Source organism: Artemia franciscana, chromosome 2, assembly GCF_032884065.1.
Source record: "Artemia franciscana chromosome 2, ASM3288406v1, whole genome shotgun sequence".
Classification (NCBI taxonomy): Eukaryota; Metazoa; Arthropoda; class Branchiopoda; order Anostraca; family Artemiidae; genus Artemia; species Artemia franciscana.
This window is the reverse complement of record NC_088864.1, coordinates 33,275,560-33,288,183: the sequence shown is the minus strand read 5'-3', so window position 1 is coordinate 33,288,183 and position 12,624 is coordinate 33,275,560. Positions and strand designations below refer to the sequence as shown.

General features: G+C 35.0%; 1 protein-coding gene across 6 annotated transcripts in view; it reads left to right on the top strand.

Annotated features, from left to right (window-relative positions):
• The first annotated feature begins 3,969 nt into the window (after positions 1-3,969).
• LOC136040303 (multiple epidermal growth factor-like domains protein 6) overlaps positions 3,970-12,624 on the top strand; it is an 88,757-nt gene continuing 80,102 nt past the window's right edge. For all 6 annotated transcript variants that reach the window (XM_065724575.1, XM_065724570.1, XM_065724566.1 and 3 more), the window contains exon 1: positions 3,970-4,295. In XM_065724575.1, coding sequence (XP_065580647.1) covers positions 4,103-4,295 — 193 coding nt within the window. In that variant the 5' untranslated portion in view covers positions 3,970-4,102. The remainder of the gene's footprint in view (positions 4,296-12,624) is intronic.

The following is a 12,624-nucleotide window of genomic DNA, read 5'->3' as shown; positions in this document are numbered from 1 at the left end:
CTTTATTTATGACATCCTCCAACCCCGGACGAGGACGACCAGCTTTCTGTTTGGCCCTTGACGGTTGGCTAACAAAGACAATCTTTGGCAATCTGTCATACTTCATCCGCAGAATGTGCAGAAGCCATCTCAACCTTTCTTTCATTACAGTCCTAGAAAGTGGGATTGAACCACATTTTTCGTGCAGAGTAATATTTGAAATAAATTTGGTTTCAGGTTTGCAATAGACACGTGCAGAGAGGGCTTAGGGCCCTCGAAGCATGTTTTTTTGTCGCCGCAAAGCTTCTTAATTTGTTTAAAATACCTCAACCATTTTAGTTTCTTCAATAAATTCCCTGTACCTCAATTGCAAAGACCAAAAAATCAGATATATTTATAGGAATTAATTTTGGGACTAGATGGAGAATTCGATTACATTAATCGAACAGTTTGTGGTAACGAACTGTAGTAAGGAGCGACCCGGCTCAATAATAAATGGAACTCTAAAAAACGGAATTTTGATCCTAAAATATAAATCAAAAGAATCGGATTTTCATGCTGATTTTAAATATATAAGTTTCATCAAATTTTGTCTTTGTCATCAAAAGTTACGAGCCTGAGAAAATTTGCCTTATTTTGGAAAATAGGGGGAAACACCCCGTAAAAGTCATAGAAGCTTAACGAAAATCACACCACCGCATTCAGCGTATCAGAAAACCCTATAGCAAAAATGTCAAGCTCCTATCTACAATAATGTGAAATTTCGTATTTTTTGCCAGAAGACAAATCACGGGAGCGTGTTTTTTTGTTTGTTTGTTTTGTTTTTGTTTTCTTTTCCCCAGGGGTCATTGTATCGACCAAGAGGTCCTAGAATGTCGCAAGAGGGCTCATTCTAACGGAAATTAAAAGTTCTAGAGCCATTTTTAAGTGACCAAAAAATTTGGAGGGCACCTAGGCCCCCTCCCACGCTCATTTGTTCTTCAAAGTCAATGGATCAAAATTTTGAGATAGCCATTTTGTTCCGCATAGTCGATAACCATAATAACTATGTCTTTCGGAATGACTTACTCCCCCACAGTCCCTGGGGGAGGGGCTGCAAGTTACAAACTTTGACCAGTGTTTACATATAATAATCGTTATTTGGAAGTGTAGAGACGTTTTCAGGGGGATTTTTTTGGTTTTGGGGATGGGGCTGAGGAAAGGGGGCTATGTGGGAGGATCTTTCCTTGGAGAAATCTGTCATAGGGGAAGATAAATTCAATGAAAAGGGAGCAGGATTTTCTAAAACTATTATAAAAAAAACAATGAAAAAACAAACATGAATAAGTTTTTTTCAATTGAAAGTAAGAAGTAGCATTGTAAACTTAAAACGAACAGAGATTATTACGCATATGAGGGGTTCTAAAAATACTTTAGCATAAAGAGCGAGGTATTTAGGAGGAGATAAATACCTCGCTTTTTATGCTAAAGTATTTTTAGTATTTTCAACTATTTACTCTACGGCCTTTCTGATCCAGGGGTCATTCTTAAAGAATTGAGACAAAACTTACGATTTAGTGTAAAGAGGGAGGCATTAACGAGGGTACAAACCCCCTTATATACATAATAAAAATATAAGAATATAAAAGTTTGTTGCGTAAGTTAATTCTTAACTTACGTATATTTTCAAACAGTTCGTGGTAACGAACTGTAGTAAGGAGCGACCCGGCTCAATAGTAACCAACACTCTAAAAAATTGAATTTTGATATCAATAGCTACATCAAAAGAATTGCATTTTAATGCTGATTTTAAATATATAAGTTTCATCAAGTTTAGTCTTACCCATCAAAAGTTACGAGCCTGAGAAAATTTGCCTTATTTAGGAAAATAGGGGAAAACACCCCCTAAAAGTCGTAGGATCTTAACGAAAATGACACCATCAGATTCAGCGTATCAGAGAACCCTACTGTAGAAGTTTCAAGCTCCTATCTACAAAAATGTGGAATTTTGTATTTTTTGCCAGAAGACAAATCACGGGTGCGTGTTTATTTGTTTGTTTTTTTGTTTGTTTTTTTTTTTCCCAGGGGTCATCGTATCGACCAAGTGGTCCTAGAATGTCGCAAGAGGGCTCATTATAACGTAAATGAAAAGTCCTAGTGCCCTTTTTAAGTGACCAAAAAAATTGGAGGGCATCTAGGCCCCCCCCCCCCACGCTCATTTGTTTCCCAAAGTCAACGGACCAAAATTTTGAGATAGCCATTTTGTTCAGCATAGTCGAAAAACATAATAACTATGTCTTTGGGGATGACTTACCCCCCAAAATCCCTGGGGGAGGGGCTGCAAGTTACAAACTTTGACCAGTGTTTACATATAGTAATGGTTATTGGGAAGTGTACAGACGTTTTCAGGGGGATTTTATTTTGTTTGGGGGTGGGGCTGAGGAGAGGGGGCTATATTGGAGGATCTTTCCTTGGAGGAATCTGTCATGGGGGAAGAAAAATTCAATGACAATGGCGCAGGATTCTCTAGCATTACTATAAGAAAACAATGAAAAATAAACATGAAAACGTTTTTTCAAATGAAAGGAAGAAGTAGCATTGAAACTTAAGACGAACAGAGATTATTACGCATATGAGGGGTTCTAAAAATACTTTAGCATAATGAGCGAGGTATTTAGGAGGAGATAAATACCTTGCTCTTTATGCTAAAGTATTTTTAGTAATTTCAACTATTTATTCTACGGCCTTTCTGATTCAGGGGTCATTCTTAAAGAATTGGGACAAAACTTACGATTTAGTGTAAAGAGCGAGGTATTAACGAGGGTACAAACCCCCTCGTTTACATAATAAAAATATAAGGTTATGAAAGTTTGTTACGTCAGTTAATTCTTAAGTTACGTATATTTTTTACTAATAAAAAATTAAAAATTAAAAGTTCTAGTTGCCTTTTTAAGTAACCGAAAAATTGGAGGGCAACTAGGCCTCCTTCCCCACCCCTTGTTTCTCAAAATCGTCTGATCAAAACTAAGAGAAAGCCATTTAGCCAAAAAAGCAATTAATATGCAAATTTCATTTTAATAATTTATGTGTGGAGAGCCAAAATCAAACATGCATTAATTCGAAAACGTTCAGAAATTAAATAAAAAAAAAACTAGTTTTTTTAACTATAAGTAAGGAGTGACATTAAAACTTAAAATGAACAGAAACTACTCCGTATATGAAATGGGTCGTCCCCTCCGCAATCCCTCGCTCTTTACGCTAAAGCTTTTAATTATTTTTAAAAGTAGAATTGTGGCAAAGAGTCAAACTTTAGGTAAAGAGCGAGGGATTGCGGAGGGGACAACCCATTTCATATAGGGAGTAATTTCTGTTCGTTTTAAGTTTTAATGTCGCTCCTTACTTACAGTTAAAAAAAACTAGTTTTTTTTTTATTGAATCTCAGTTTTAAGACGTTTTTGAGCTGTGGTGAAAGTCAATAGATATCGGGATGGCGTTGGCCTGGGTCACTGGGTACTGTCTATTTGAAATTAGTATGGGGGAAACATGCCCATCAGTATGAAGGGATGCATTTGCAGGAATATATTTCAGGATGGGAAGATCAAGTTAGACCAACCCAGAAACAAAGAGGCAGTTTATATAAGAAGTACAGTAATATGTAAAAAAAAATACCAGGCATAGACATTTGGACTAATTGATCCTTCAGCCCCCCTCTATTGCTAATGTGCCTGTGGCTGATAGGGTCTCTTTATTTAATTCCATTTATTTTCAGTAAACTTGAAAAAATTTCAAAGTTTTTTTTTTGGGGGGGGGAAATAAGAGAACTTAAAAACGATACCTTCAATGTTTGGACAATTCGCTTCTATTTTTGGCATAATGGATACCCTTTAAATGATGCAAAGGCAATGTTTTCTATTCAAATAACTTTCCTCGAACGTCTCAAATGTTGCTTTCTTTTATGTGAGGGATGTGAATGAGCATGCAATAAATTTGTCGGAAACTTGTCATTTCCAGGTTTATATTTTAAACAGCACTATTCTTTGGCAATCTTTAATGCTCTGAGAACTCGGCGATTCAGAACACACTTGGAAAAACGCGTATTCTATAAAGTCAAATCTTCAAGATTCCATGATATGACATCAGAAAGATGTGGAAAGTTGCTGAGATTGGAATTCTGACTTTGTACCTTGTGTTGGCATATGGTAACCGGTACGATGGACTGAATATATATTTGAAGTGTTACAGTGCTTCTCCATGTTTAAACGGGGGACGCTGCTTAAGGAAAAATGAATCAGGATGTGCTTGTCCACGTGGGTTTACTGGTAGCAAATGTCAGCATGGTGAGTTTAGCCCATCTATTAGCACACTTAAATGTAGGCTTAATTACTACCTTGGACCCAAATCCAATATTAACACCCCTGTCAAATGGCAAATATTTTAATTCTGTTATAGAATCCGGAGAAAAAAGAGAAAAGGCTTTAAAAATGTTAACTTTATCAAACAATGAGGAATTATGTCAAATAAAATAGGACAAAAATCAATTTAAATAGCTTTTCCCACAGAAGAAGTTTTTCAAAGAAATGTAAATGGTGAAACTAAACCTAAGATGAGCAAAAATAAAGTCAAACAGTTATTCAACCGTAAATTGAACATGAATTAATATAACTAAATAAATGAAATGACCACAAAAATTACCATAAAAAAATACTATAAACCAGAGTAGGTCTAGCACCCTCTATGTGTTTTGAAGACCGTAACGCCATTTGTGCCTTACTGAAAACAAAATATTTTTTAAACGTTTTTTCTTTTATAACGTTAATAAATTCAAAATTCTTGGAGATTCAGAATTGACTATCAATATATATTAAGTTGTCAAACCGGATTTAACTAATTTTTTTCAGTAATCTTAGTTATTATGATAATTTTCTATAATTTTCTTGTTAAGTTCATGATGAATAGAATAACACACAGCTCGAAATTAAAACTGTTTTCAGGAAGGTGCATATGACGTTCTGGTTTGTAGAAGCTAATAGGATGGTACCCCTACTCCTGCTTTTGATGATTTCTGGACTTTTTAAGATTAGCTTGATTATTTATTGTAATTTCTGTTCATTCTGAATTCAATTTGCTTATTGGTAATGATTGATGTTTAACTTACGCTTGAACTCAGTCAACTAAGTTAAATGGAGCTTTAGAAGAAACGTTTATGCTAACCCTTTTTTAACTACAAAAATCTTTAGGAGGAAATGAGCCTCGAAGTTTTACTACGGCCTTTGGGACTGGAAAGCTCCATACAAAAATCCTAGATGATTTTAAATCAATTGTGTTACTCAAAATTCTTATCGATAGCTTTTTGGCTCTCTTTGGTGCAAAATTTTTGTTCTGTACCACAAAATGGCAGTAAAGACCACTTTGCTGTGGCACAATATATTATTGCTTGAAAAAGAAACTAGAATTTTTCATTTTCGTTCTTAAAGGTTTTCGTCTTAATACGATCGTCTCTTAGAAAAACAAAAAACAAAGAACTAGGTTAACATGCATCCTTGATTCTTCTTCTTGGAATAAAAGGCAAAATTTTGGATTCTTTTATATAAGGGCATGGACTCTTGACAATAAGACTCTCTGATGTACAATAATCGACGGTGCAGTTTCCATGAAGGTCACGTTTCCTTTTGGACGGGTTCTGCCCCCATTTCGAAAAACATGCAAGTAAATTTAGGCTTGCAGGTTTTGACGGAAAACTTTAAACTTAATGAAATTTACATAGTTTGAGAAACAATAAAAAGTCGTTTCAGTATGTATGTACCGTGACCAAAACTCAGCATTAGTCCCTCCTTACTTACAGTTTGTTACCAGGAAGAGAGAGAGAGAGAGAGAGAGAGAGAGAGAGAGAGAGAGAGAGAGAGAGAGAGAGAGAGAGAGAGAGAGAGAGAGAGAGAGAGAGAGATAGAGAGAGAGAGAGAGAGATAGAGAGAGAGAGAGAGAGAGAGGGGGGGTAAATATTTAGATGACCTAGAATTTGAAACGGAAATCAAGTTAAAGTCTTCAAGAAATATTGCGCTTCAAGTAACTGTTTCTTCAACAGCTTAACCATACAACAAGTTTACAATAGCTGTATTATCTGTATTTATGCACGATCATTCAGCAGCATTTATTTTCAATGAGCTACAAGAGATCTTTTGTAAAACTAATGGTTTAACTACTTATCGTATAGGAAGTTACGCCTGTGTTCGAAGCAAATGAATGGCAGCCTGTCAGTAGAAGGACAATGAAAAGAATGCGGTAGATGGAATAATTATCCCTATATTTTTTATTGATTAATAGACACATATTTGTCTATACTTTAAACTGCGATTTGCATGAGCTAACGAACGGAAAGACTTGTGTTTGCTAGAATATTATCATAGAATATTTAAATTAAGTTTGGTGATTTTCGGGAAATGGGCCTTTAAAGATACACACAGAACCTACTTTTGTTTTTTCGTTTATTTTAAAGATACATGGGCCTTTAAAAATACAAAGAAATGGGCCTTTAAAGATACACACAGAACCTACTTTTGTTCTTTCGTTTATTTTAAGTCTGATTTTATAAAACTGAAGTTTTATGCAAAGTTTTCATGTTTTCATGTTTTCATAAAATCTGAAGTTTTATCCCAAGTTTTCAAGTTTTCATGTTTTCATCAGGACTAAGACGGGTGCAATGTGAAATTTTGAATTGGACATCGAGAGCAAAGGTCTTCCTGTAGGAATGAAGAGGTCCATGCCTTCCTCCCCCCATATACCCCCAAAAACTACGATCAAGAGGGATGATAAAATCAGACTGTAGGTCTTAAAACATTAGAAGACGTCTATTTGAATGGAAATTGCTTGTTCTAGTACCTTTTTCACAAGTTAGAAGCTATTGTAGTTGAAGCAAAGAAGATATACAAAAAATGAAAAAAAAAAACAAAATCAAGTAGCAGAGAAAAACGAGGGTAGTGTCAGCCAGTGGAACAGTATAAGTGACTTTAAGATTTAAAATGAATAAAAAATAAATAAAATGAATAAGAGTGACATTAAAATTTAAAATACTAAAAATTGTTACTTTGTGAGGTAGGCTATCGGCCCCTCAACCTCCACTCTTTGGGCAAAGTTTAAAACGTTTTAAATAAGTTATAAAAGTTTAACAAGCTTTGAATAGAAATTGCTTCGTATATGAGGAAGGCTGTCCCTTCTCCCATTAGCCTTTGATCCTTACGCTTGAACCTTTTAGAACCACTATTAAAACCAGGGGAATTAGGAACGAGATAAAAAGTGTTTTTTCCTCAAATAATACAATGTTGTTTAAACATTTAAAACATTTAAATGTATGTTTAAATGTTTCACAAGGCAATTGGTAAATAAAACACTTGCTATCACCCATTTATTACATTAAATTGGGTGTACTCATAAATTTATTCAGTATATCACTCTAGGACTTTTTTGTACAGAGCGGATGCTTAAGGGAAGATCCCTCATTTTTTGGAATAAAGGTACTTATGTATTAGGCCACCAACATTCAAGTTTACGCCATGTAAAACTCAAGAACAAACCGATTTTATCTGTCTGTATTAAGAAACAATTTGGTTATTCTCAGTGGAAAACAACTGGCGGGTGACAAAATACATTGGAATTATATAATTTGGGCTATATATTTGCAGATTAAAGGGGGGATTAGGTTATCCCTTTCCCTATTCCCCCAATATGCCAATATTTTGCCCAAATTTGTTTCTAAGGTATAATATCTCCGTCATGTTTTGGTATTTTTCATTAAGATTAAGCTAACTTCACTTCTTGAGTTTTGGCGGTATAATACATAAGTACCGGAATAAATTCTATTCATTTAAGTACTACTTAAAATTTAACGCGAATAATGAGGGTGATGGGGTGGTAGTCCTCTCATATAGCCAAAACTTGTATTTGTTTTAAGTTTCAATGTTGTTCTTCTCCTTTATTTAAAGCCTACGAGCCTGAGAAAATTTTCACAGTTTTCTAAAAAGTGATAGAATCTACAAAAAAATCACACCATCAGATTCAGCGCATCACAGAGCCCTACTATAGAGGTTTCAAGCTCCTATCTGCAAAAAATAGGGAAATTGGTAATTTTTGCCAGAATAAAATCACGAATGCGGTTTTTTCCCCTAGAGTTGATCGTATTGACCTGTCGGTACTAGAACATCGTGAGAGGACTCATTTGAACGAAAATTATAAGTTCTAGTTCCATTTTTAAGTGACCAAAAAGATTTTAGGGCAGCTAGGCTTCTTTCCCAGCCCCTTTTTCCGAATATGGCCATTTTGTTCATCGTAGTTGAAAGGCCCAATAACTATACCTTTGGATATAAAATGACCCCCCCCACAGCCCCAGGGGAAAAGGTCTTTAGGTCATAAAATTTGCCCATTGTTTACGCATAGTATTTTTTGTTGAAAATTATGTATACATTTTTGGGTGGGGGTGGGGACGAAATTTCTGCTGGGGGTTATTCCAAGGGGGAATTTTCTATGGGGAGGGAAGTTTTCAGGGGGTGAGCTTGTCAGGAGAAATTATACATTGGGGGAATTCGCCAGAATTCCTATACAAAATTCTTTTTATATGTCTTGCTTTCCCTTTTCTGTCAGATTTTACGCGTTGAGTTGGTAAGTGTAATTGTCAGGTGTAAATTTTTACCGAGATTGAATTGTCTAGATGATATTTCCAGAATTTCTTCGCACAGGTGGGGCCAGATTTCCTGGTATTATTGAAAAAACAATCAAAAATTAAAATAAAAAAACTAGTTTTTTCAACTGAAAGTAAGGAGCAACATTAAAATTTAGCACGAACAGAAATTTTTACGGATATGAAGGGCGTTGCGCGCTCCTCAACACCTCGCTCTTTATGCTAAAGGTGGATTTTTGTCCCAATTCTTTCAAATGACTCCTGAAACAGAACGGCCATTTTATTAGAACAATAAGCCCTTTTAAAAGTAACAAAAATTTAGCGTAAAGAGCGGGGTGTTGAGGATAAGGCAAACCCCTTCACGATTTCCCTAAAATCTTGCAATAACGGAGCGGCAATGCGCTTGGGCCTATGAGTGTCAAAGCTTTAAATCCGGCGCTTAGTGAAACAAAATTTTGAGCAAGTGACCTTTCAGCAACTAATATTATTATATATGTAATAGTCAGTTTCATTTTATTGGTTCTTGCAAGACTGTTAATTTGTTTTGGAATAAAAAATTATTTTGAAATAGGGAATATTGAAAAACTTGAAACTTTGGCAATCCAAAACGAACCGAAATCAATTATAAAAAAATTTGTGAAAAAGAAGCTTTGTATAGAAAAGTTGAGGTCTTACTAAACTTCAGATAAGAAGAACTAGAAACCTAAAATAACTCAAACTCAAAACGACCAGAAGTTACTATTAAAGAATAAATGAAACCCAAAACGATCAAAATTTAAATAAACAATCATAGCAGAAAAAAAGACAACATGTACTATTATAAATGAATAACTAAATCTTAAAAGAATAAAATTTAAATTAAAGATGCAAATCATGCTTAAAACAAACAAAATATTTTGCTACTGAAGTATAAATGAGACTCAAAACGAACAGAAATAGAATAAACAACCATAACCAAAAAATATACAATTTGTTCTAATATAAATGAATAAATAAACCATTCAACGAGTGAGACTTAAATTGAATATTTAAATCAAGCTTGAAACGAACAAAAATCACTACAAATAGGAGTTTGGATTTTGCCTCCTGTTCTCACTGTAAAAGTCTTAAACTGAATGCGTCAATGGTGCTTTGCTGAAAACGAATTATATTACTAATATTTCATTTTGTTCTTATTACAACATTGAAAATAAACATAAAAATTACAGTAAATTTAATTATTAACTGATGAGCTTTCAGCAATTAATACCATTATATTTCAAATATTCAATTTAATTTTATCAGTTCTTTCTGAGACTGTTGAAGACAAATATTACTTAACTACAAACAAGAATTGGATGCTGCCCCCTTCCATAACTGTAAAAGTGTAAAGCCTGATTTATTATCCTTGATGTATTATTGTATAACTACTATTATTATACAAGCCTTGATCTATTATTGTAATCTATTTTTCTTGATCGAGAAGACATATACAATTCTCTATTAACACTAAAATCCCTGAATAGTCATTCATTTTTTTTTTTTTGCAATTAACTTAAAAAGTCTCGTCTTCAAAAAACGAAGTCTTCAAAAAAAGAAAAGAGCCATATTCAATCCTAAGACGAGTAGAAACAAAGAAAAATAATGATTCAAACTTAAAACGAAAAGAGATTAATGTCAATGAATAAACGAAATTTATAAGAAATAAAAGTTAAAAGGAATAATTGGATTGAACATAAACAGAACGAAAACTGACATAGATGAATAGATGAGTTCTAAAACAAAGAGAAATTAAAATAAACAATCAAATCAACATAAAAATGAATTTAAATTCCCACAGAAAATAGGGCTACCAACCCCTAAATATCTGTTTTTCGGGCAGTTACTTTTTATTGTCGTTGGTTAACCCTATTCTGATAACCTGGCAAGAAAAAATAGTCTCTTGATTTACCTCACTGCTTAGACTTGCAAAAATCTTAGTCCCATAAGGGCTTAAAAAACACCAACAACAAAAAAAAAACAAATGACCGTGTATTGTCAGTTTAATTGACATAGTTCTGATAACCTTTTATTTGTGAGGGTAAGAGAAGTGACAACATTTCAAACGTATTTTGTTTTCAATGAAGCCCAAATTGTGTTCTGGTCTTAAGAAGGCATGGGGGTTATCAGCACTACTCTGTTAATTTTGGCTCGTTTTGAGTTTCATTTATTTATTCATAGAGATTTGTGGTAGTTTTACGTTTGGAAGATTATTTGACTTTATTTTTACTCAATCTTGGCTTAATGGAGCTTTTTACTTTTCTTTGTAAAACGTGTTTTGTGGAAAAAGTTTTTTAAATTAATAACTGTTTGTCTTATTTACATTACCTTTTTTATGGAAATAATAATATTTTATATCTTTTCAGTTGTTTTCTATGCGAATGCATAGTCTGGACTGCTATTTATCTCTCTCTATGTCTCTTCACTCTCTTTCTCTTTCTTTCACTCTCTATGTCTGTCCGTCTAGGCAGGTATTTGCTTGTCCCAGTGTCTGTTTTTGTCTCTTTGTATGTCTGAATCTCTGTATCTGTGTGTTTTTGTCTTTCTCACTCTCTGTGCTTGTGTGTCTGAGTGGGTGTTTGCTTGTCCTAATGTCTCTATGTCAGTTTGTATTTCTCAATCCGTGTGTTCGCGTGTTTTTTGTCACTCTCACTCTCTGTGCCTGTTTGTTTGGTCGGATGATTGTATGTCCTACTGTCTGTTTGTATGTCTGAAGCTGTGTGTTTATAAGTGATCTTGCCTCTCTCACTAAATGTTCCTGTGTGTCTAGGCGGGCGATTGCTTGTTCCTGTCCTAGCAGGTGTTCGCATGTTTCCGTGTCCGTCTTTTTGTGAGTGTGTGTCTTACTTTGTGTGTTTGTAGGTGTTTTTGTCTCTCTCTCTCCCTCTATCTATGCCTTTGTGTTTGAGTGGCTGTTTACTTTTTTCTCTCACAATGCCTATGTGTCTGAGCGATTTTTAGCTTAACTTTCTCACTATGCGTGTCTGTCTGAGCGAGTGTTCGCATGTTTTAGTGTCTGTCTTTATTTTTGTCTCTCTTTCTCTCACTATGCCTGTGTGTCTGTGTGGATGTTTGCTTGTCTCTCTCACTATGTTTCCCTGTCTGTCTTTGTGTGACTTACTCTGTGTTTTTTAGGTGTTTTTATCTCTCTCTCTTTCACTATGCCTGTGTGTCTGTGTAGATGTTTGCCTGTCTCTCTCACTATGTTTCCCTGTCTGTCTTTGTGGGACTTACTCTGTGTTTTTTTAGGTGTTTTTATCTCTCTCTCTTTCACTATGCCTGTGTTTTTGAGCTGTTGTTTTTATGTCTCCGGGTGTGTCTATTGTGCTTTTGTTTCTGACTCATTGTGTTTGTAGGTGTTCTTGTCTCTCTCTATCTCTCTCTATCTCTTTCTCTCTCGTATAGAGAGAGAGAGAGAGAGGGAGGGAGAAAGAGAGAGAGAGAGAGAGAGAGAGAGAGAGAGAGAGAGAGAGAGAGAGGGACAAACACCTACAAACACACAAAGACAGACACGGAAACATGAAAACATCCACTCAGACACACCGGCATAGTAAGAGAGACAAGCAAACAACCGATATGACACACAGGCATACTGAGAGAGAGAGAGAAAGAAAAAAACCCTAAGGACACACTGAGTCACAAACGCACAGAAACAAAAACACACAAAGATAGACACAGAAACATGCAAACACCCACTCAGACACACAAGCATAGTGAGAGAAAAAAGTAAAAAGTCGCTCTAAAACATAGGCATAGTGAGATAGAGAGAGAAAACACCGACAAACACACAGACTCAGACACGCAAACACACAAAGAAAGATATGGAAACATGCAAACACCCACTCAGACACAAAGACATAGAGACACAAGCAAACAGCCGTTCCGACACACAGATATAGCGAGAGAGAGAGAGAGAGAGAGAGAGAGAGAGAGAGAGAGAGAGAGAGAGAGAGAGAGTGAGAGAGAGTTAGAGAGATAAA